This window comes from Somniosus microcephalus, chromosome 28 (genome assembly GCF_052327205.1).
Source record: "Somniosus microcephalus isolate GS21.2 chromosome 28, FLI_Smic_1.0, whole genome shotgun sequence".
Taxonomy (NCBI): Eukaryota; Metazoa; Chordata; class Chondrichthyes; order Squaliformes; family Somniosidae; genus Somniosus; species Somniosus microcephalus.
In genome coordinates, this window is record NC_141014.1 from 11,139,244 (window position 1) to 11,161,276 (window position 22,033).

At 56.4% G+C, this 22,033-nt stretch overlaps 2 protein-coding genes across 7 annotated transcripts in view; both read right to left on the bottom strand.

The window, feature by feature from the left end:
- The window catches only part of LOC147098788 (ubinuclein-2-like), a 106,305-nt gene extending 97,584 nt beyond the window's left edge, over positions 1-8,721 (bottom strand). For 5 of the 6 annotated variants that reach the window (XM_085969474.1, XM_085969472.1, XM_085969470.1 and 2 more), the window contains exon 1: positions 8,435-8,721. In XM_085969474.1, the coding sequence (XP_085825600.1) occupies positions 8,435-8,602 (168 nt within the window). In that variant the 5' untranslated portion in view covers positions 8,603-8,721. The remainder of the gene's footprint in view (positions 1-8,434) is intronic. The other variant, XM_085969471.1, reaches the window with a different exon arrangement.
- An 8,117-nt stretch (positions 8,722-16,838) lies between these two features.
- Positions 16,839-22,033, bottom strand: part of ift56 (intraflagellar transport 56) — a 60,635-nt gene continuing 55,440 nt past the window's right edge. Inside the window, exon 13 of the mRNA XM_085969475.1 lies at positions 16,839-18,331. Within this exon, the coding sequence (XP_085825601.1) occupies positions 18,220-18,331 (112 nt within the window). The 3' untranslated portion in view covers positions 16,839-18,219. The remainder of the gene's footprint in view (positions 18,332-22,033) is intronic.

Consider the following 22,033-nt stretch of genomic DNA (forward strand, 5'->3'; position numbering starts at 1 on the left):
GTGCGATGGGGGGGGGTTGAGGGGAGTGCGATGGGGGGGGTTGAGGGGAGTGCGATGGGGGGGGTTGAGGGGAGTGCGATGGGGGGGGTTGAGGGGAGTGCGATGGGGGGGGTTGAGGGGAGTGCGATGGGGGGGGTTGAGGGGAGTGCGATGGGGGGGGTTGAGGGGAGTGCGATGGGGGGGGTTGAGGGGAGTGCGATGGGGGGGGGTTGAGGGGGGGAGTGCGATGGGGGGGGTTGAGGGGAGTGCGATGGGGGGGGTTGAGGGGAGTGCGATGGGGGGGGTTGAGGGGAGTGCGATGGGGGGGGTTGAGGGGAGTGCGATGGGGGGGGTTGAGGGGAGTGCGATGGGGGGGGGTTGAGGGGGAGTGCGATGGGGGGGGTTGAGGGGAGTGCGATGGGGGGGGTTGAGGGGAGTGCGATGGGGGGGGTTGAGGGGAGTGCGATGGGGGGGGTTGAGGGGAGTGCGATGGGGGGGGGTTGAGGGGAGTGCGATGGGGGGGTTGAGGGGAGTGCGATGGGGGGGGTTGAGGGGAGTGCGATGGGGGGGGTTGAGGGGGAGTGCGATGGGGGGGGTTGAGGGGAGTGCGATGGGGGGGGTTGAGGGGAGTGCGATGGGGGGGGTTGAGGGGAGTGCGATGGGGGGGGTTGAGGGGAGTGCGATGGGGGGGGTTGAGGGGAGTGCGATGGGGGGGGTTGAGGGGAGTGCGATGGGGGGGGTTGAGGGGAGTGCGATGGGGGGGGTTGAGGGGAGTGCGATGGGGGGGGTTGAGGGGAGTGCGATGGGGGGGGTTGAGGGGAGTGCGATGGGGGGGGTTGAGGGGAGTGCGATGGGGGGGGTTGAGGGGAGTGCGATGGGGGGGGTTGAGGGGAGTGCGATGGGGGGGGTTGAGGGGAGTGCGATGGGGGGGTTGAGGGGAGTGCGATGGGGGGGGTTGAGGGGAGTGCGATGGGGGGGGTTGAGGGGAGTGCGATGGGGGGGGTTGAGGGGAGTGCGATGGGGGGGGTTGAGGGGAGTGCGATGGGGGGGGTTGAGGGGAGTGCGATGGGGGGGTTGAGGGGAGTGCGATGGGGGGGGTTGAGGGGAGTGCGATGGGGGGGTTGAGGGGAGTGCGATGGGGGGGGTTGAGGGGAGTGCGATGGGGGGGTTGAGGGGAGTGCGATGGGGGGGGGTTGAGGGGGAGTGCGATGGGGGGGGTTGAGGGGAGTGCGATGGGGGGGGTTGAGGGGAGTGCGATGGGGGGGGGTTGAGGGGAGTGCGATGGGGGGGGTTGAGGGGAGTGCGATGGGGGGGGGTTGAGGGGAGTGCGATGGGGGGGGTTGAGGGGAGTGCGATGGGGGGGGTTGAGGGGAGTGCGATGGGGGGGGTTGAGGGGAGTGCGATGGGGGGGGTTGAGGGGAGTGCGATGGGGGGGGTTGAGGGGAGTGCGATGGGGGGGGTTGAGGGGAGTGCGATGGGGGGGGTTGAGGGGAGTGCGATGGGGGGGGTTGAGGGGAGTGCGATGGGGGGGTTGAGGGGAGTGCGATGGGGGGGGTTGAGGGGAGTGCGATGGGGGGGGTTGAGGGGAGTGCGATGGGGGGGGTTGAGGGGAGTGCGATGGGGGGGGTTGAGGGGAGTGCGATGGGGGGGGGTTGAGGGGAGTGCGATGGGGGGGGGTTGAGGGGAGTGCGATGGGGGGGTTGAGGGGAGTGCGATGGGGGGGTTGAGGGGAGTGCGATGGGGGGGGTTGAGGGGAGTGCGATGGGGGGGGGTTGAGGGGGAGTGCGATGGGGGGGGTTGAGGGGAGTGCGATGGGGGGGGTTGAGGGGAGTGCGATGGGGGGGGTTGAGGGGAGTGCGATGGGGGGGGTTGAGGGGAGTGCGATGGGGGGGTTGAGGGGAGTGCGATGGGGGGGGTTGAGGGGAGTGCGATGGGGGGGTTGAGGGGAGTGCGATGGGGGGGGTTGAGGGGGAGTGCGATGGGGGGGTTGAGGGGAGTGCGATGGGGGGGGTTGAGGGGAGTGCGATGGGGGGGGTTGAGGGGAGTGCGATGGGGGGGGTTGAGGGGAGTGCGATGGGGGGGGTTGAGGGGGAGTGCGATGGGGGGGGTTGAGGGGAGTGCGATGGGGGGGGTTGAGGGGAGTGCGATGGGGGGGGTTGAGGGGAGTGCGATGGGGGGGTTGAGGGGAGTGCGATGGGGGGGGTTGAGGGGAGTGCGATGGGGGGGGTTGAGGGGAGTGCGATGGGGGGGTTGAGGGGAGTGCGATGGGGGGGGTTGAGGGGAGTGCGATGGGGGGGTTGAGGGGAGTGCGATGGGGGGGGTTGAGGGGAGTGCGATGGGGGGGTTGAGGGGAGTGCGATGGGGGGGGTTGAGGGGAGTGCGATGGGGGGGGTTGAGGGGAGTGCGATGGGGGGGGTTGAGGGGAGTGCGATGGGGGGGTTGGAGGGGAGTGCGATGGGGGGGGGTTGAGGGGGAGTGCGATGGGGGGGTTGAGGGGAGTGCGATGGGGGGGGGTTGAGGGGAGTGCGATGGGGGGTTGAGGGGGAGTGCGATGGGGGGTTGAGGGGAGTGCGATGGGGGGTTGAGGGGAGTGCGATGGGGGGGTTGAGGGGAGTGCGATGGGGGGGGTTGAGGGGAGTGCGATGGGGGGGTTGAGGGGAGTGAGATGGGGGGGAGTGAGATGGGGGGAGTGAGGGGAGTGAGATGGGGGAGTGAGGGGAGTGAGATGGGTGGAGTGCGATGGGGGAGTGAGGGGAGTGCGATGGGGGAGTGAGGGGAGTGCGATGGGGGAGTGAGGGGAGTGCGATGGGGGAGTGAGGGGAGTGCGATGGGGGGGTTTGGGGGGAGTGCGATGGGGGGGTTGGGGGGAGTGCGATGGGGGGGTTGGGGGGAGTGCGATGGGGGGGTTGGGGGGAGTGCGATGGGGGGGTTGGGGGGGAGTGCGATGGGGGGGTTGGGGGGAGTGCGATGGGGGGGTTGGGGGGAGTGCGATGGGGGGGTTGGGGGGAGTGCGATGGGGGGGTTGGGGGGAGTGCGATGGGGGGGTTGGGGGGGGAGTGCGATGGGGGGGTTGGGGGGAGTGCGATGGGGGGGTTGGGGGGAGTGCGATGGGGGGGTTGGGGGGAGTGCGATGGGGGGGTTGGGGGGAGTGCGATGGGGGGGTTGGGGGGAGTGCGATGGGGGGGGTTGGGGGGAGTGCGATGGGGGGGTTGGGGGGAGTGCGATGGGGGGGTTGGGGGGAGTGCGATGGGGGGGTTGGGGGGAGTGCGATGGGGGGTTGGGGGGAGTGCGATGGGGGGGTTGGGGGGGAGTGCGATGGGGGGGTTGGGGGGAGTGCGATGGGGGGGTTGGGGGGAGTGCGATGGGGGGGTTGGGGGGAGTGCGATGGGGGGGTTGGGGGGAGTGCGATGGGGGGGTTGGGGGGAGTGCGATGGGGGGGTTGGGGGGAGTGCGATGGGGGGGTTGGGGGGAGTGCGATGGGGGGGTTGGGGGGAGTGCGATGGGGGGGTTGGGGGGGAGTGCGATGGGGGGGTTGGGGGGAGTGCGATGGGGGGGTTGGGGGGAGTGCGATGGGGGGGTTGGGGGGAGTGCGATGGGGGGGTTGGGGGGGAGTGCGATGGGGGGGTTGGGGGGAGTGCGATGGGGGGGTTGGGGGGAGTGCGATGGGGGGGTTGGGGGGAGTGCGATGGGGGGGGTTGGGGGGAGTGCGATGGGGGGGTTGGGGGGAGTGCGATGGGGGGGTTGGGGGGGAGTGCGATGGGGGGGTTGGGGGAGTGCGATGGGGGGTTGGGGGGAGTGCGATGGGGGGGTTGGGGGGAGTGCGATGGGGGGGTTGGGGGGGAGTGCGATGGGGGGGTTGGGGGGAGTGCGATGGGGGGGTTGGGGGGAGTGCGATGGGGGGGTTGGGGGGAGTGCGATGGGGGGGTTGGGGGGAGTGCGATGGGGGGGTTGGGGGGGAGTGCGATGGGGGGGTTGGGGGGAGTGCGATGGGGGGGTTGGGGGGAGTGCGATGGGGGGGTTGGGGGGAGTGCGATGGGGGGGGTTGGGGGGAGTGCGATGGGGGGGTTGGGGGGAGTGCGATGGGGGGGGTTGGGGGGAGTGCGATGGGGGGGTTGGGGGGAGTGCGATGGGGGGGTTGGGGGGAGTGCGATGGGGGGGTTGGGGGGAGTGCGATGGGGGGGGTTGGGGGGGAGTGCGATGGGGGGGTTGGGGGGAGTGCGATGGGGGGGTTGGGGGGAGTGCGATGGGGGGGTTGGGGGGAGTGCGATGGGGGGGTTGGGGGGAGTGCGATGGGGGGGTTGGGGGGAGTGCGATGGGGGGGTTGGGGGGAGTGCGATGGGGGGGTTGGGGGGAGTGCGATGGGGGGGTTGGGGGGAGTGCGATGGGGGGGGTTGGGGGGGGAGTGCGATGGGGGGGTTGGGGGGAGTGCGATGGGGGGGTTGGGGGGAGTGCGATGGGGGGGTTGGGGGGAGTGCGATGGGGGGGTTGGGGGGAGTGCGATGGGGGGGTTGGGGGGAGTGCGATGGGGGGGTTGGGGGGAGTGCGATGGGGGGGTTGGGGGGAGTGCGATGGGGGGGTTGGGGGGGAGTGCGATGGGGGGGTTGGGGGGAGTGCGATGGGGGGGTTGGGGGGAGTGCGATGGGGGGGTTGGGGGGAGTGCGATGGGGGGGTTGGGGGGAGTGCGATGGGGGGGTTGGGGGGAGTGCGATGGGGGGGTTGGGGGGAGTGCGATGGGGGGGTTGGGGGGAGTGCGATGGGGGGGGTTGGGGGGAGTGCGATGGGGGGGTTGGGGGGGAGTGCGATGGGGGGGTTGGGGGGAGTGCGATGGGGGGGTTGGGGGGAGTGCGATGGGGGGGGTTGGGGGGGGGAGTGCGATGGGGGGGTTGGGGGGAGTGCGATGGGGGGGTTGGGGGGAGTGCGATGGGGGGGTTGGGGGGGAGTGCGATGGGGGGGGTTGGGGGGAGTGCGATGGGGGGGGTTGGGGGGGAGTGCGATGGGGGGGTTGGGGGGAGTGCGATGGGGGGGTTGGGGGGGAGTGCGATGGGGGGGTTGGGGGGAGTGCGATGGGGGGGTTGGGGGGGAGTGCGATGGGGGGTTGGGGGGGAGTGCGATGGGGGGTTGGGGAGGCGATGGGGGGGAGTGCGATGGGGGGTTGGGGGGAGTGCGATGGGGGGGTTGGGGGGGAGTGCGATGGGGGGGTTGGGGGGAGTGCGATGGGGGGGTTGGGGGGAGTGCGATGGGGGGGGTTGGGGGGGAGTGCGATGGGGGGTTGGGGGGAGTGCGATGGGGGGGGGTTGGGGGGAGTGCGATGGGGGGGTTGGGGGGAGTGCGATGGGGGGTTGGGGGGAGTGCGATGGGGGGGTTGGGGGGAGTGCGATGGGGGGTTGGGGGAGTGCGATGGGGGGGTTGGGGGGGAGTGCGATGGGGGGGTTGGGGGGAGTGCGATGGGGGGGTTGGGGGGGAGTGCGATGGGGGGGTTGGGGGGAGTGCGATGGGGGGGTTGGGGGGAGTGCGATGGGGGGGGTTGGGGGGAGTGCGATGGGGGGTGGGGAGTGTGATGGGGGGGTTGGGGGGAGTGTGATGGGGGGGGTTGGGGGGAGTGTGATGGGGGGGGGTTGGGGGGGAGTGTGATGGGGGGGTTGGGGGGGAGTGTGATGGGGGGGTTGGGGGGGAGTGTGATGGGGGGGGTTGGGGGGAGTGTGATGGGGGGGTTGGGGGGAGTGTGATGGGGGGGTTGGGGGGAGTGTGATGGGGGGGTTGGGGGGAGTGTGATGGGGGGGTTGGGGGGAGTGTGATGGGGGGGTTGGGGGGAGTGTGATGGGGGGGTTGGGGGGAGTGTGATGGGGGGGGTTGGGGGGGTGTGGAGGGGGGGGGTTGGGGGGTTGGGGGGAGTGTGATGGGGGGGGTTGGGGGGAGTGTGATGGGGGGGTTGGGGGGAGTGTGATGGGGGGGGTTGGGGGGGAGTGTGATGGGGGGGGTTGGGGGGAGTGTGATGGGGGGGGTTGGGGGGAGTGTGATGGGGGGTTGGGGGGGAGTGTGATGGGGGGGGTTGGGGGGAGTGTGATGGGGGGGGTTGGGGGGGAGTGTGATGGGGGGGTTGGGGGGAGTGTGATGGGGGGGGTTGGGGGGAGTGTGATGGGGGGGGTGGGGGGGAGTGTGATGGGGGGGTTGGGGGGGAGTGGGTGTGGGGGGGGTTGGGGGGGGGGAGTGTGGGGGTGGGGGTGTGGGGGGGGGGGGTGGGGGGTGGGGGGGGGGGTGGGGGTGGGGGGGGGGGTGGGGGGGGGGTGGGGGGGTGGGGTGGGGGGGGGGGGGGGGGTGGGGGGGGGGGTGGGGGGGTGGGGTGGGGGGGGGTGGGGGGTGGGGGGGGGTGGGGGTGGGGGGGGGGGTGGGGGGTGGGGGTGGGGGGGGGGGTGGGGGGGGGTGGGGGGGGTGGGGGGGGGGGTGGGGGGGGGGGGGGGGGGTGGGGTGGGGGGGGGTGGGGGGGTGGGGTGGGGGTGGGGGGGTGGGGGTGGGGGGGGTGGGTGGGTGGGGGGGGGGTGGGTGGGGGGGGGGGGGGGGGTGGGGGGGGGGGGGGTGGGGGGTGGGTGGGGGGGGGGGTGGGGGGGGGGGGGGTGGGGGGGGTGGGGGGGTGGGGTGGGTGGGGGGGGGGGGGGGTGGGGGGGGGGGGGGGGGGGGGGTTGGGGGGGGGGGGGTGGGGGGGGGGGGGGGTGGGGGGGTGGGGGGGGGGTGGGGGGGTGGGGGGGGTGGGGGGGGGTTGGGGGGAGTGTGATGGGGGGGGTTGGGGGGGTGGGTGTGAGGGGGGGGTTGGGGGGGGAGTGTGATGGGGGGGTTGGGGGGAGTGTGATGGGGGGGTTGGGGGGAGTGTGATGGGGGGGTGGGGGGAGTGTGATGGGGGGTTGGGGGAGTGTGATGGGGGGGTTGGGGAGTGTGATGGGGGGGTTGGGGGGGTGTGTGATGGGGGGGTTGGGGGAGTGTGATGGGGGGGGTTGGGGGAGTGTGATGGGGGGGTTGGGGGAGTGTGATGGGGGGTTGGGGGAGTGTGATGGGGGGGTTGGGGGAGTGTGATGGGGGGGTTGGGGGGTGTGATGGGGGGGGTTGGGGGGGAGTGTGATGGGGGGTTGAGGGGGAGTGTGATGGGGGGGGTTGAGGGGAGTGTGATGGGGGGGTTGAGGGGAGTGTGATGGGGGGGTTGAGGGGAGTGTGATGGGGGGGTTGAGGGGAGTGTGATGGGGGGGTTGAGGGGAGTGTGATGGGGGGGTTGAGGGGGAGTGTGATGGGGGGTTGAGGGGTGTGTGATGGGGGGGTTGAGGGGAGTGTGATGGGGGGTTGAGGGGAGTGTGATGGGGGGGTTGAGGGGAGTGTGATGGGGGGGGGTTGAGGGGAGTGTGATGGGGGGGTTGAGGGGAGTGTGATGGGGGGGTTGAGGGGAGTGTGATGGGGGGGTTGAGGGGAGTGTGATGGGGGGGGTTGAGGGGAGTGTGATGGGGGGGTTGAGGGGAGTGTGATGGGGGGGGTTGGGGGAGTGTGATGGGGGGGGTTGAGGGGAGTGTGATGGGGGGTGAGGGGAGTGTGATGGGGGGGTTGAGGGGAGTGTGATGGGGGGGTTGAGGGGAGTGTGATGGGGGGTTGAGGGGAGTGTGATGGGGGGGTTGAGGGGAGTGTGATGGGGGGGTTGAGGGGAGTGTGATGGGGGGGTTGAGGGGAGTGTGATGGGGGGGTTGAGGGGAGTGTGATGGGGGGGTTGAGGGGAGTGTGATGGGGGGGTTGAGGGGAGTGTGGTGATGGGGGGGTTGAGGGGAGTGTGATGGGGGGGTTGAGGGGAGTGTGATGGGGGGGTTGAGGGGAGTGTGATGGGGGGGTTGAGGGGAGTGTGATGGTGGGGGGGGTTGAGGGGGAGTGTGATGGGGGGGGTTGAGGGGAGTGTGATGGGGGGGTTGAGGGGAGTGTGATGGGGGGGTTGGGTTGAGGGGAGTGTGATGGGGGGGTTGAGGGGTGTGTGATGGGGGGGGTTGAGGGGAGTGTGATGGGGGGGGTTGAGGGGAGTGTGATGGGGGGGTTGAGGGGAGTGTGATGGGGGGGTTGAGGGGAGTGTGATGGGGGGGTTGAGGGGAGTGTGATGGGGGGGTTGAGGGGAGTGTGATGGGGGGGTTGAGGGGAGTGTGTGGGGGGGTTGAGGGGAGTGTGATGGGGGGGTTGAGGGGAGTGTGATGGGGGGGTTGAGGGGAGTGTGATGGGGGGGTTGAGGGGAGTGTGATGGGGGGGTTGAGGGGAGTGTGATGGGGGGGTTGAGGGGAGTGTGATGGGGGGTGAGGGGAGTGTGATGAGGGGTTGAGGGGAGTGTGATGGGGGGTCTGTAGGGGTGTAAGAGTGGGTGAGGGATGTTGAGGATTGGGGGTGAGGGGGGTCTCACGGGGTCCCTCGCTGCCCAGTGCCAGCCTCCCCCGGCCCCGCTTACCTTGGCCTCCCGCAGCAGCTCGCTGTAGTTGTACTCGGTGTGGCTCCGGTCGCTCGGCTCGCTCAGCCGCAGGCCGAACCGCACGTTGCCCAGCTCGCCCCGCTTCTTCTTGGCGGCGGCCGGAGACGCGGGCACGGTGTTGAAGGCCACCCTCCGGGCTTCGCTCATGGCCGGGGGCCTGGGGCCGGCGCCTGGCCGCTGGGTCGCTGCGAGCGCGATCGATCCCTCCCCTCACCGAGCCCGCACCAGCGCCGCCATCTTGTGCGTCACGTCGTGACCTTGCGTGCTGACGTCACGTTGCGTCATCGCAGCGTTGACGTCACTTGTGACGTCACTTGTCAATCAACTGTGTAGTGATGTCATGGCCTGTGGAGCCTCAGTTGCAATGGGGCTCGGAGTGGACTTGACTCCAGTAAGCCTTCGCGGAGGGGAGAAAACTTGGAGCCACCCAATGAGTTGTTGCAAGATAAAGACTTGCATTTACATAGCGCCGGGCACAACCTGAGCCCCAAAGCGCTTTACAGCCAATGAAATACTTTTGAAGTGTGGTCACGGTTGTAATGTAGGAAACGTGGCAGCGAGTCTGCACACAGTGGGCAGCATTATTGCCTCTGAGTTGTGGGTTCAAGCCCCACTCCAGAGACTTTTAGGCTTTACGCGCCAGTGCAGTACTGAGGGAGTGCTGCGCTGCCAGATGTGCGTCTTTCGGATAAGACGTTAAGCCGAGGCATCCCATCTGCTCTCTCGGGTGGATGTAAAAGATCCCATGGCACTACTTCGAAGAAGAGCAGGGGAGTTATCCCCGGTGTCCTGGGCAATATTTATCCCTCAATCAACGTCACTAAAAGCAGATTATCTGGTCATTATCACATTGCTGTTTGTGGGAGCTTGCTGTGCACAATTGTGTGCCACGTTTCCTACATTACAACAGTGACTACACTCCAAAAGTACTTAATTGGCTGTAAAGCGCTTTGGGACATCCTTACTTGTGAAAAGCACTGTATAAATCCAAGCTTTTTCATTCTTTTAAATGGTGCATATTCCTCGATTATTTTTCAGATGTGAAGTACAAGAGAAGCTGGGCCGGGTACAGGTCATTTTTGAAAGTACATTTATTGACACAAAGAGGAGTTTCTCACAGGACCGAAATACCAAGCACTGGGGCTGACTGTACCGAAATCCTTACATACACCAAGTCCATTCATACCCCAGTGGAACCTGCGCTATACCTGCCAAGCCAGAATACAGCAGGCAAGGTGATAAGCGAGTAGACTCTTGTACACAAGGCAGGGGCCGTATTACTCTAAGCTGGCCCAAAACTATCAAGTGGCTTAGGTTTCTCTTAGACACTTGGTTGCAGAAAGGATCAGGTACAACCCTGGCTTTAGATAGGGGGCCTCTTGGTTACTGACTACAATTGGTTACTACAAATGCAGCTCAACCAAACTGACCAAACTTGTTCAGACCCCATCTGGAGCATTGCATTCACTTCTGGGCACCGCACCTCAGGAAGGATATAGCGGCGGGTGCAGCAAAGATTCACCAGAATGATACCGGGAATAAAAGGGTTAAATTATGAGGACAGGCTGCACAGACTAGGCTTGTATTCCCTTGAGTTTAGAAGATTGAGGGGTGCTCTCATAGAGTCATAACGGCACAGGAGGCCATTCGGCCCATCGAGTCCGTGCCAGCTCTCTGTAGAGCAGTCCAGTCAGTCCCATTCCCCCGCTCTCTCCCTGTAGCCCTGCAAGTTTATTTCCCTCAAGGGCCTATCCAGTCTCCCCTTGAAAACATTGAGTGTTTCCGCTTCCACCATTTCTGTCGGATGCGAGTTCCAGGTCATCACCACTCGCTGTGTAAAAAAGTTTTTCCTCACATCCCCCTCTGTATCTCTTGCCCAAAACCTTAAATCTGTGTCCCCTGGTCCTTGTACCATCAACTAGTGGGAACAGCCTTTCCCGGTCTAGCCTATCCAAACCCGTCGTAGTCTTGTACACCTCTATCAAATCATCCGTCAACCTCCTTTGCTCTAATGAAAACAAATCCAGCTTCTCCAACCTGTCCTTGTAGCTAAGATTCCCCCATCCCCAGAACCATTCTGGTAAATCTCCTCTGCACCCTCTCAAGGGCCTTCACATCCTTCCTAAAGAAGTGGTGACCAGAACTGGACGTAATACTCCAGTTGTGGCCTAACCAGAGGTGTTAAAAGGATTCGATAGGGTAGATACAGAGAAACTGTTTCTTCTGGTGGGGAAACCAAGAGCGAGGGGACATAATCATAAAATTCGAGCTAGGCCGTTAAGGAGCGAAATCAAGAAGCACTTTTTCACACAAAGGGCAGTAGAAATCTGGAACTCTCTCCCCCAAAAGGCTGTGGGTCAACTGGAGTTTTCAAGACTGAGATTGATAGATTTTTGTTGGGTACAAGTATCAATGGTTATGGAGAAAAGGCGGGTAAATGGAATTGAGGTACAGATCAGCCATAATCTAATAGAATGGCGGGGTGGGGAACCAGGGTGAAGCATCCGAGAGCAGAAACCAGGTGCACAGAGGAGTGGGAGAGACAAACAGCATTAAATTAATGAGTAGGTCAGAAATAGGAGGGATCAGACAGGGGAGAAATACGAAGCAGGCTAAGACCACCACACAGATTTAAGATAATTATCAAAAAAGCTGGGGGAGATGAATTTTTTTTTTATGCAGTGAGTTGTTGTGATCTGGAATACACTGCCTGAAACGGTGGTGGAAGCAGATTCAATAGTAACTTTCGTAAGGGAATTGAGTAAATAGTTAAAAATGAAAAATTTGCAGGGCTATGGGGCAAGAGCAGGGAAGTAGGACTAATTGGATAGCTCTTTCAGAGAGCCGCCACAGGCACAATGGACCGAATGGCCTCCTTCTGTGCTGTATGATACCGAAATTCCTCCTAATCTCTCTCCTTACAAGGACAGACACCTCACGATCGAGCCTGTTGCTTGCTTTGGAGAAACTGCACCTGTAACCAGTGAGTCACAGATATTCTACAGCCCAGTGCACACTCCCTAGCTCAGTGCTGGTTGACCCTGTGGATTGAACTTCGAACAAGAGACAGGGCTCCTGGTGATGACAAGTTCAAGAGGAAACTGCACGGTTTCAGAGAAAGAGGTGGCTGAGATAAGAATATAGTACATCTGTGGACTATGGAAGCAGCCAGATGGCCTGTATGTTGCTATGACACTGCCTGGGAGATAGTGTCACAGTTAGGTGAAGCAGTATGTGTGACCATTTGGACTGAAACAGAACAGTGAGAGGAAGCTGCAGCAGCTCTTGTGTTGCTGCTGTATATGCAATGTGAGTGAAGGCATTCGCAGGGTACCCTGGGGTCTACCTGCCTTCCTCCTGCCACATTCCCAGGCCATGGGAGCTGTCTCCTCTTTGCCAGATTTTCCATGCTTCCCTCCCCTCCCCTTCTGCTATTCTTCTGTAACCATTCATACCTCCTCCGAACCCATCCTTTGTTACTAAACTTGTCTCACTGTCAACAGAAAACGCTGGAAAAACTCAGCAGGCCAGTCAACATCCGTGGAGAGAGAAACAGAGTCAACGTTTCAGGTCGAAACCCTTCGTCAGAACTGAGAAAAAAGGCAGGAAATGAAAAGATTAAAAGGCAGTTTGGGGGCTGGGAAATGGGGGAGTGGTTGAAAGAAGAGACATTAAGAGATATTCAAGGTGAGACGAGATAGTAATAGGACAGGTAACGAAACAAACAATGGCTCTAGATGAAGTGTGAAATGCGCTGGCAAAGTGAAAGACAGCTGCCATGTGGGAGATCTAATACTTTGGTCTTTGTCTCATTGTCACCTCCTTTTGACTTTCGTCATTTAAAATTACTCCCGCCCTCCACCTTATCACAGGCCTTTTGAAAATCCAAATATATTGCATCTACTACATTACCCTCGTCTACTTTTTCTGTTAATCCTTCAAAGAATTCAGTAAGGTTGGTCAAGCATGACCTTCCCTTTTGACATCCATGCCATTCTAGAAGTTTTTCTATTACATATTTGAGTAAAAATTCCATTACCTTTTCTAGCACCGATGTTAAGCTAACTGGTCTATAGATCCCTGGATTTGTTCTATCTCACTTTTTAAATATAGGACATTAGCCGTCCATATAATAGTGATTCTGCTATCTCTTCCCTAGCTTCTTCTAATATGCACAGATGCAATCCATCCGGACCAGGGGTTTTATGCTCTCTAAGTTTGACTAGTTTATCAATTATCTCCCCCCTTTCCAACTTTTGTGATTTCTTCTTTCAATGTCATGTCCACCCTATTAGTCTCGCTGGTAAATACTGAGGCAAAGTAATTATTCAATATTTCTGCCATTTCGCTGTCATTAACTGAGAATTTATCTTGTGCATCCTTTAGTGGTCCTATCCCGACCCAGATTTTACTTTTGTTATTCATGTGTCTGTAGAATATATATATTTTTTATATTCCTTGATAATTTAATTTCTTAGTTGCTCTTTGCCGCCCTCATTTTTTTTAAACTTCTTTCCGTAACTCTTATTCTCTTTTGTTAACCTCTCCTTTATTATCTATATTACTTAGTATATGCCTTTTTCTTTAGGTTAAATTTTGCCCTTATCGCTTTATTCATCCATGGTGTTTCATTATTGGTTAGTTTGCTCTTTTTTTTTAAGCAGAATAAATTTCTCCTGAACTCTATTGATCACCTTTTTAAATATTGCTCAGTGCTGTTCTATTTCTTTGTTTGTCAATTTTTCCCCAGTTTATCTTCCCTAGCTCCAGTCTCATCCTATAAATTAGTTTTTTCCAATCTAATACTTTGGTCTTTGTCTTACTTGTGTCTTTCTCAATCATTATCTTAAACCTTATGTTGTGATCGCTATTGCCTAGATGTTCCCTTTGCATGATCAATCCATTCTTGTCTTTTCACTCAATCCATATGAATTGTTTTTATCTTAATGATAGTTTTTCTACTGCTGTTATGTTACCTCTAATTAGTACCCGCTTCTTCCTTCCCTATCTTTTCTAAATATGTTATAACCCGCAATATTTAACTGCTGGTTTTGTTCTTTATGTAGCCATGTTTCAGTTATCCCTACTACACCTGGTTCCCTGCTACGGATTATTGCCTCAGTTTTCCCATTTTGTTCCAGATGCTGTGCACATTCCTGTACAGGCAAACAAATTCATTTTTATTAATTGTTTTCCTGCCTCCTAGTCCCTGGCTCTGTACTCATTTAAAAGCGGTTCATCTGTACCATTTTCCAGTTCTGACGCAGGGTCATCAACTTGAAACGTAAACTCTGTTTCTCTCTCGGCAGACGCTGCCGAGTATTTCCAGCATTTTCTGCTTTTGTTTCAGATTTCCAGCATCTGCAGTATTTTGCTTTTGTTTCATTGCAGCGACGCCTTGGCAGCAGTCAATTGGAGGGACTTAAAAAAAAAAAAAAAAAAATACCAACTACTATTCACAGCATTACCTCCAGGTTAAATTAACCACAAAAAAGTCTTGTGCCGATCAGATTATGCGCCATCCAAGTGAAATGATTAAATTCAGGAACAGCGAGTCTGACATTGAGAAACAGACTCAGGTGGGTTTTCCCTCCAATAATTACTGGGATGTGGGCATTGCTGACAAGGCCGGTAGTTCTTGCCTATCCAAGGTGGTGGTGCTGGGCCTCCTTCTTAAAGTAGTTTGCTACAACTGAATGGCTTGCTGGGCCACTTCAGAGTCAACCATATTGATGTGGGTCTGGAGTCACATATAGGCCAGACCGGATAAAGAAGGCAGATTTCCTTCCCTAAAGGGCCATCAGTTGGGTTTTTATGACAATCCGACAGCTTCATGGTCACTTTTACTGACACCAGCTTCTTTTCTTAAAAAAAAACTGAATTCAAATTCTCAAACTGCCATGATGGGATTTGAACTCATGTTCGCTGGATTGTTAGTCCCGGCCACTGGATTGTTAGTCCAGTAACATACCCACTGCACTACCGTACCCAATTAAAAGTTTAAGGCTATGAGAGAGCCCCGCTTCCTTGTCAATCACCGGGTGACATTTGTGGGCATCATGGAGATGCTACAATTCTTGGTCCAGAAAGGGGTTCAGAGTTATATTTATTATGGAACTGTTTGATTGACAGGGGGTTGGAGGAGGCTATAGAGATCGTGGGGTCGATTGGGAAAGAGTCCAGAAGATAATAGTCATGAATTGGGCAACCAACCAAGGCTCTTTGCATGTCATCACTGGACAAGGCAGCTTCCATAAGCAGCTCACGCCGCTTATGAACCAAAACATAGCCGTACACGCTTAGTCAATGGAATGAGCCGCGCCTCAGGCCCAATAATCTAGCGCTGGCTTACACTGGATATAGTGCAGGATGTCCATCATATACTCCTGGGGGAAAAAAGTCAGTTGTTTGCACCTCCCATTAGCACCTTAAGAGGGTGCTAATGGGGCGCAAAGCAACTAGCGCCCGGGTGCAGCGATGTTTGCGCCGCTCGCGAAATTAACTAGACATTTTGCGGCGGCACTAAACACTACCGCCACGATCTCCTGCGCCGGCAGATTGTGACGTCAGTCGAGTGCGCAACGTCCCGTTAGCGCCCCAGACCGGATATTGAGTGGTGCCCCCTGCCTTACCGCTTGCCCCTAGCAATGACAGGTTGAGGGGAGCGTTATGCTGTCAGAAAGGGACTAGGGGAGCGCTATTTAAAGGCGACCGCTTCCTGCCTTTTTTTGTCGGTGACATTTTTGCACCACGCATTCAGAGAGAGAGAGAGAGACTTCTGGAGAGATTCAACGCTGTGTGAAGGAGTTTTGAGTACTGAGCAGCACTTTGCAGGTTTATTTTGATTTGCCCTTCCTTGCTTCGCTAGCGCTCTGAGGTAGCGCCTCGATCCTCGACCTTTGCGCCTTAAGACAGGTGTGAAGCGCCTGATTTAGCGCTCCAATCACCTCCAGGGGAGCACGGTGGCATAGTGGTTAGCACTGTTGCCTCACAGCGCCAGGGACCCGGGTTCGAATCCGGCCTCGGGTGACTGTCTGTGTGGAGTTTGCACATTCTCCCCGTGTTTGCGTGGGTTTTCTCCGGGTGCTCCGGTTTCCTCCCACAGTCCAAAGATGTGCGGGGTTAGGTTGATTGGCCATGATAAAAATTGACCCTTAGTGTTAGGGGGATTAAATACGTGGGGTTACAGGGATAGGGTGGGATATGTGTTGGTGTAGGGGTTACGGGGATCGGGTGGGATATGTGTTGGTGCAGGCTCGATGGGCCGAAATGGCCTCTATCTGTACTGTGAGGTTTCTGTGATTTTGATTGATTTGAGGGGCGATAAAAGCCAAATTTGCTGTCGGAGGCGATAATTAGCGGCAGGCGCTAAACTTTGCGCATGGCCGATAATGGCGCCCTAAACGGGGCGATACTGAATTTCCCCCCCCCCCCCCGCGATCTCTACGATAGGAAGGAAAGTGCCCCACTGGCAGGTGATGCATTTCAGTCCAAACTACCAACAACAAAGAAATATATCTAGAAGCATAGAACTACAGAGGTTACAGCACAGAAACCGGCCTTTCGGCTCAGCTGGTCTGTGCTGGTGTTTAGAAACATAGAAAAATAGGAGCAGGAGTCGGCCATTCGAGCCTGCTCTGCCATTCAATATGATCATGGCTGATCCTCTATCTCAATACCATATTCCCACTAGAAGTCTATCTATCTCCTTCTTAAATATATTCAGTGACTTGGCCTTCTGTGGTAGAGAATTCCACAGGTTTACCACCCTGAGTGAAGAAATTTCTCCGCATCTCAGTCCTAAATGTCCTACCCCGTATCCTGAGACTGTGACCCCTCGTTCTAGACCCCCCCAGCCAGGGGAAACATCCTCCCTACATCCAGTCTGTCTAGCCCCGTCAGAAGTTTATACGTTTCAATGAGATCCCCTCTCATTCTTCTTTATGCTCCACACAAGCCTCTTTTAGATTCGATGTACACGGTTATGTGTAATAATTTCAGTGTTCCTTCAGTAGCAGTGGGAAGATCAGTTGAAGGGATTTGCACCATCACTCGCTTCGCACCATTTAAAAAAAATTAAGCATATAGTTGACTCAAGAACCGAGAGCTGCCAATCAGACATATCTGGTCCAGGCAGCTTCTCACACCCCAGAACAAGAGTCTTTTCCTCACTAAGCAAGTTTCTTTGAATAAAATGCCCGACATTCTCTCTCAACGGGCAAATAAACATTTTGAATCAATTAAACCCTCGAGGCAGAGAGAGAGAGAGGGAGAACGTGTGTAAACTACTGCTCCATCCCATTGGGATCAAACTGCAGGAGCAGTTACAGAACCCACTCAGAATGAAACATACCTAGCTCTGCCAGTAAAAAGAACAACGTGGTAGAAAGAAATGCTTTATTTACACAAAATAATTTACAAATATTTGTTTCTAAATGTATTAATTATACAAGAGGTGTGTAAAAACAAACATGGAAGCAGAATACCAGTAACAGAACTGTAGTGTTTCTAGAAAAGGTTGCTATTAACCCAAAAATATTTTCTTAAAGAGAATTTTTCTGTGTGAGAATGTCCTCTCCGAGGTGCGGACTGTTGCTAGGGTACGGTCCCCCGGGCACAGAACACCCTCTGGCACCTCACGCAAATAACCGTTCTTTACATCTGAGCCTCGATGGCGAGCGTCTGCAGGCTATTCCACCACGGGGGGACAACACGGCCAAGCCTGACCCGGTTCTCACCCGATATGCATACACGCACACTTTCCAGCGCAGGGCACTGGACGGTTCCCCTGCACCATTCACTATTCCCCAGCCCTGAGCAACAACCTGCTCCCGGGTGCTGCTTTATAACCAAAAGTGACTGAGCACAGCACGGGTGTTGCCCAATGCTTCGAGGATCCCTTCCTGCTGGGAGGGGCCTTGCCGCTGCCTAGAGCTCTTCCCGGCAGGAATTCTATGGGCGGGGAACCACCAGGGCGGGGAGAGCTGTATCCGATCTACTTATGGGCATGTCGCCGCTGAGGCAAATGTTCTGCTGCCATATTTGGTATTAAACTACATTCTTGCTCACCGCGCAACACTGGCTTATAGACAAGCCTCATGACAACACAGGAGCAGGACAGGAGAGCAATGAGCGGAGGACAAATACCAGTGCGGCTTTACGTGGTGGGGTAGGGTGAGGGGGACACCGTTTCCACAACAGGCGTTAAAGGGCTTTTGTACGTTATGAAGCCACTTTTGCTCGAGAACTAGAACACTGCTCCAGCCCACATCCACTGCTGCCCTGCATCGTTCCTCTGTTCAGCTGAACGGGCGTGGAGAATAATACAATCGGATAATGGTTAGTATGCAGTAGGTAGCTGCCTGATTTGATGCAGATGTTGAAGCATTTGAGTGAGGCCGAGTAACAAGTGGAATAAAAATTGTGTCACACGGGTGGTTTCAAATTTGGTCGAAGATTAATTGGAGTCTGCGGGAAACGAGCAAGTGTCTTCCACAGAGGGCCGCATCGCATCGCGAGAGCTCTCTGTCGGGGCTGTGTAATAACTACTCACACGGACTGCAGCGGTTCAAGAAGGCGGCTCACCACCACCTTCTCAAGGGCAACTCGGGATGGGCAATAAACGCTGGCCTTGCCAGTGACGCCCACGTCCCATGAACAAATTTTTAAAAAAGTGTCAGTGAGAGAACATGAATTCGCCCACCAAAGGCAGCAGCTCCACACTGACTATCAGCCTGGTCGCTGGTCCTTCCCCCGCTCCACCTTTACACAGCTACTCGGTTGTCTTTGGCCCATTTCTTTAAGGTACGGATTATGTATTCCACCTGAGGATTCCCAGTATTCCGAAGGAGATGCAGAACTTCTCGCATGGTCTCCCTAGGAAAGGTGTACAATAACTTAGTTAGCAGTTTGCATTACAGGAACACATGGCTTTTATTTTCCCCTCTTCCGTGCCAATTGCTAGCCCCGGGGGAGGGGGGCAACTGGCTTATTGCTGTGGTTCCATGGGCATCGTCTGGTACTTTGCCCGAGTGGCCATTATTGACATGTGTAAGACAGCGAGCAGGCCAGCTGAGCCCCAATATTGTCCTCTTCCGACCTCCATTAGGAGTCAGATAGCAATTAGGAGTGGCGGCCTGGTCGACTGCCCTCCTGAGCCTGGGGTGCCGAGACCAATTGTAGTGCCCTACTACTGCCCAGATTGACACCAGCTAAGCCAGCACAGAACATAGAATCATAGAATAATACAGCACGGAAGGCAGCCATTCGGCCCATCGTACCGGTGCCGGTTCCTTGAAAGAACATAAGAAATAGGAGCAGGAGTCGGCCATTCGACCCTTCAAGCCTGCTCCGCCATTCAATAAGATCATCACAGAATCACAGAAACCCCACAGTGCAGATAGAGGCCATTTCGGCCCATCGAGCCTGCACCGACACATATCCCACCCGATCCCCGTAACCCCTACACCAACACATATCCCACCCTATCCCCGTAACCCCACGTATTTAATCCCCCTAACACTAAGGGTCAATTTATCATAGCCAATCACCCTAACCCGCACATCTTTAGACTGTGGGAGGAAACCGGAGCACCCGGAGGAAACCCACGCAAACACGGGGAGAATGTGCAAACTCCACACAGACAGTCACCCGAGGCCGGATTCGAACCCGGGTCTCTGGTGCTGTGAGGCAACAGTGCTAACCACTATGCCACCGTGCTGCCCTAGACCGATCATGACCGATCTTCTACCTCAACTCCACTTTCTTGCACTATGTTTCAATGAGATCACCTCTCATTCTTCTAAACTCCAGAGAATACAGGCCTAGTCTACCCAATCTGTCCTCATAGGACAATCTCCCTATCCCAGGAATCAGTCTGGTGAACCTTCGTTGTACTCCCTCTATGGCAAGTATATCCTTCCGTAAGGAGACCAAAACTGTACACAATACTCCAGGTGTGGTCTCACCAGGGCCCTATATAATTGCAGTAAGACATCTTTACTCCTATACTCAAAACCTTTTGTAATAAAGGCCAACATACCATTTGCTTTCCTAATTGCTTGCTGTACCTGCATATTAACTTTCAGTGATTCGTGTACAAGGACACTCAGGTCCCTCTGAACACCAACATTTCCCAATCTCTCACCATTTAAAAAATACTCTGCTTTTCTATTTTTCCTACCAAAGTGGATAACATTTCTGCACATTATAGTCCATTTGCCATGTTGCCTACTCACTTATCCTGTCTATATCCCCTTGCAGCCTCCTTGCATCCTCCTCACAACTTACATTCCCACCCAGCTTTGTATCAGCAGCAAACTTGGATATATTACATTTGGTCCCCTCATCCAAATCATTGATGTAGATTGTGAATAGCTGAGGCCCAAGCACTGATCCTTGTGGTACCCCACTAGTTACAAGCTGGCAACCCGAAAATTCTCTGTTTATTCCTACTCCCTGTTTTCTGTCCGTTAACCAATCCTCAATCCATGTTAGTACATTACCCCCAAACCCATGAGTCCTAATTTTGTTGAATAACCTCTTGTGTGGCACCTTATCGAATGCCTTTTGAAAGTCCAAATACACCACATCAAGTGGTTCCCTTATCTATTCTGCTAGTTACAACCTCAAAAAACTAGATTTGTCAAACACGATTTTCCTTTCATAAATCTGTGTTGACTCTGCCCAATCCTATTATTACTTTCTAAGTGCTCCGTTATCATGTCCTTAATAATAGATTCTAGCATTTTCCCCACTACTGAGGTCAGTCTAACTGGTCTATAGTTCTCTGTTTTCTCTCTCCCTCCTTTCTTGCTGTTCAAGTGGATAACCTCGCATTTATCCACATTATACTGCATCTGCCCAATCACCCAACCTGTCCAAATCATACTGGAGTTTCTCTGCATCAGGCAGACCAATTAAATACATACTTTGGTTCTGTCTTCACAAAGGAGGACACAAATAACCTTCCAGAGATGTCGGAGAACATAGGGTCTAATAAGAGGGAGGAATTGAATGAAATCAGTGTTTGTAGGGAAATGGTGTTAGGGAAATTGACGGCATTGAAGGCCGATATATCGCCAGGGCCTGATAATCTACATCCTAGGGTACATAAGGAAGTGGCCCTAGAAATAGTAGATACATTGCTGGTCATCTTCCAAAATTCTATAGACTCTGGAATAGTTCCCATGGATTGGAGGGTAGCTAATGTAACCCCACTATTTAAAAAAGGTGGTAGAGAGAAAACGGGGAATTATAGACCGGTAAGCCTGACATCGGTAGTGGGGAAAATGCTAGAGTCCATTATAAAAGATGTAATAGCAGAGCACTTGGAAAACAGTGACAGGATCGGACAAAGTCAACATGGATTTACAAAAGGTAAATCATGCTTGACTAATCTACTGGAATTTTTTGAGGATGTAACTGGTAGAATAGATAAGGAAGAACCAGTGGATGTGGTGTATTTGGACTTTCAGAAGGCTTTTGATAAGGTCCCGCATAAGAGATTGGCGTGCAAAGTTAAAGCACATGGGATTGGGGGTAAGGTACTGACTTGGATAGAGAACTGGTTGGCAGACAGGAAGCAAAGAGTTGGAATAAACGGGTCTTTTTCCGAGTGGCAGGCAGTGACTAGTGGGGTACCGCAGGGATCGGTAATAGGACCCCAGCTATTCACAATATATATATGTGATCTAGACGAGGGAACTAGATGTAATATCTCTAAGTTTGCAGACGACACAAAGCTGGGTGGGCGTGTGTGCTGTGAGGAGGATTCAGAGAAACTCCAGTATGATTTGGACAGGTTGGGTGATTGGGCAGATGCATGGCAGATGCAGTATAATGTGGATAAATGTGAGGTTATCCACTTCGGTGGCAAAAACAGGAAGACAGATTATTATCTCAACGGCAATAGATTGGGAAAAGGGGAAGTGCAACGAGACCTGGGTGTCCTTGTGCACCAGTCGCTGAAGGTAAGCATGCAGGTGCAGCAGGCGGTTAAGAAGGCAAATGGTATGTTTGTCTTCATAGCGAGAGGATTCGAGTACAGGAGCAAGGATGTCTGCTGCAGTTGTACAGGGCCTTGGTGAGGCCACACCTTGAGTATTGTGTGCAGTTTTGGTCGCCTTATCTGAGGAAGAATGTTCTTGCCATGGAGGGAGTGCAGCGAAGATTCACCAGACTGATACCTGGGATGGCAGGAATGACGTATGAAGAGAGATTGGGCCGATTAGGCTTATATTTGCTAGAGTTTAGAAGAATGAGAGGGGATCTCACTGAAACTTATAAAATTCTAACAGGACTAGACAGACTAGATGCAGGAAGGATGTTCCCGATGGCACGGGAGTCCAGAACCAGGGGTCACAGTCTAAGGATAAGGGGTAAGCCATTTAGGACCGAGATGAAGAGGAATTTCTTCACCCAGAGTGTGGTGAACCTGTGGAGTTCTCTACCACAGAAGGCAGTTGAGGCCAACTTATTAAATATATTCAAGAAGGAGTTAGATAGATTTCTTAATGCTAAAGGGATCAAGGGATATGGGAGAAAGCAGGGACAGGGTACTGAGTTTGGATGATCAGC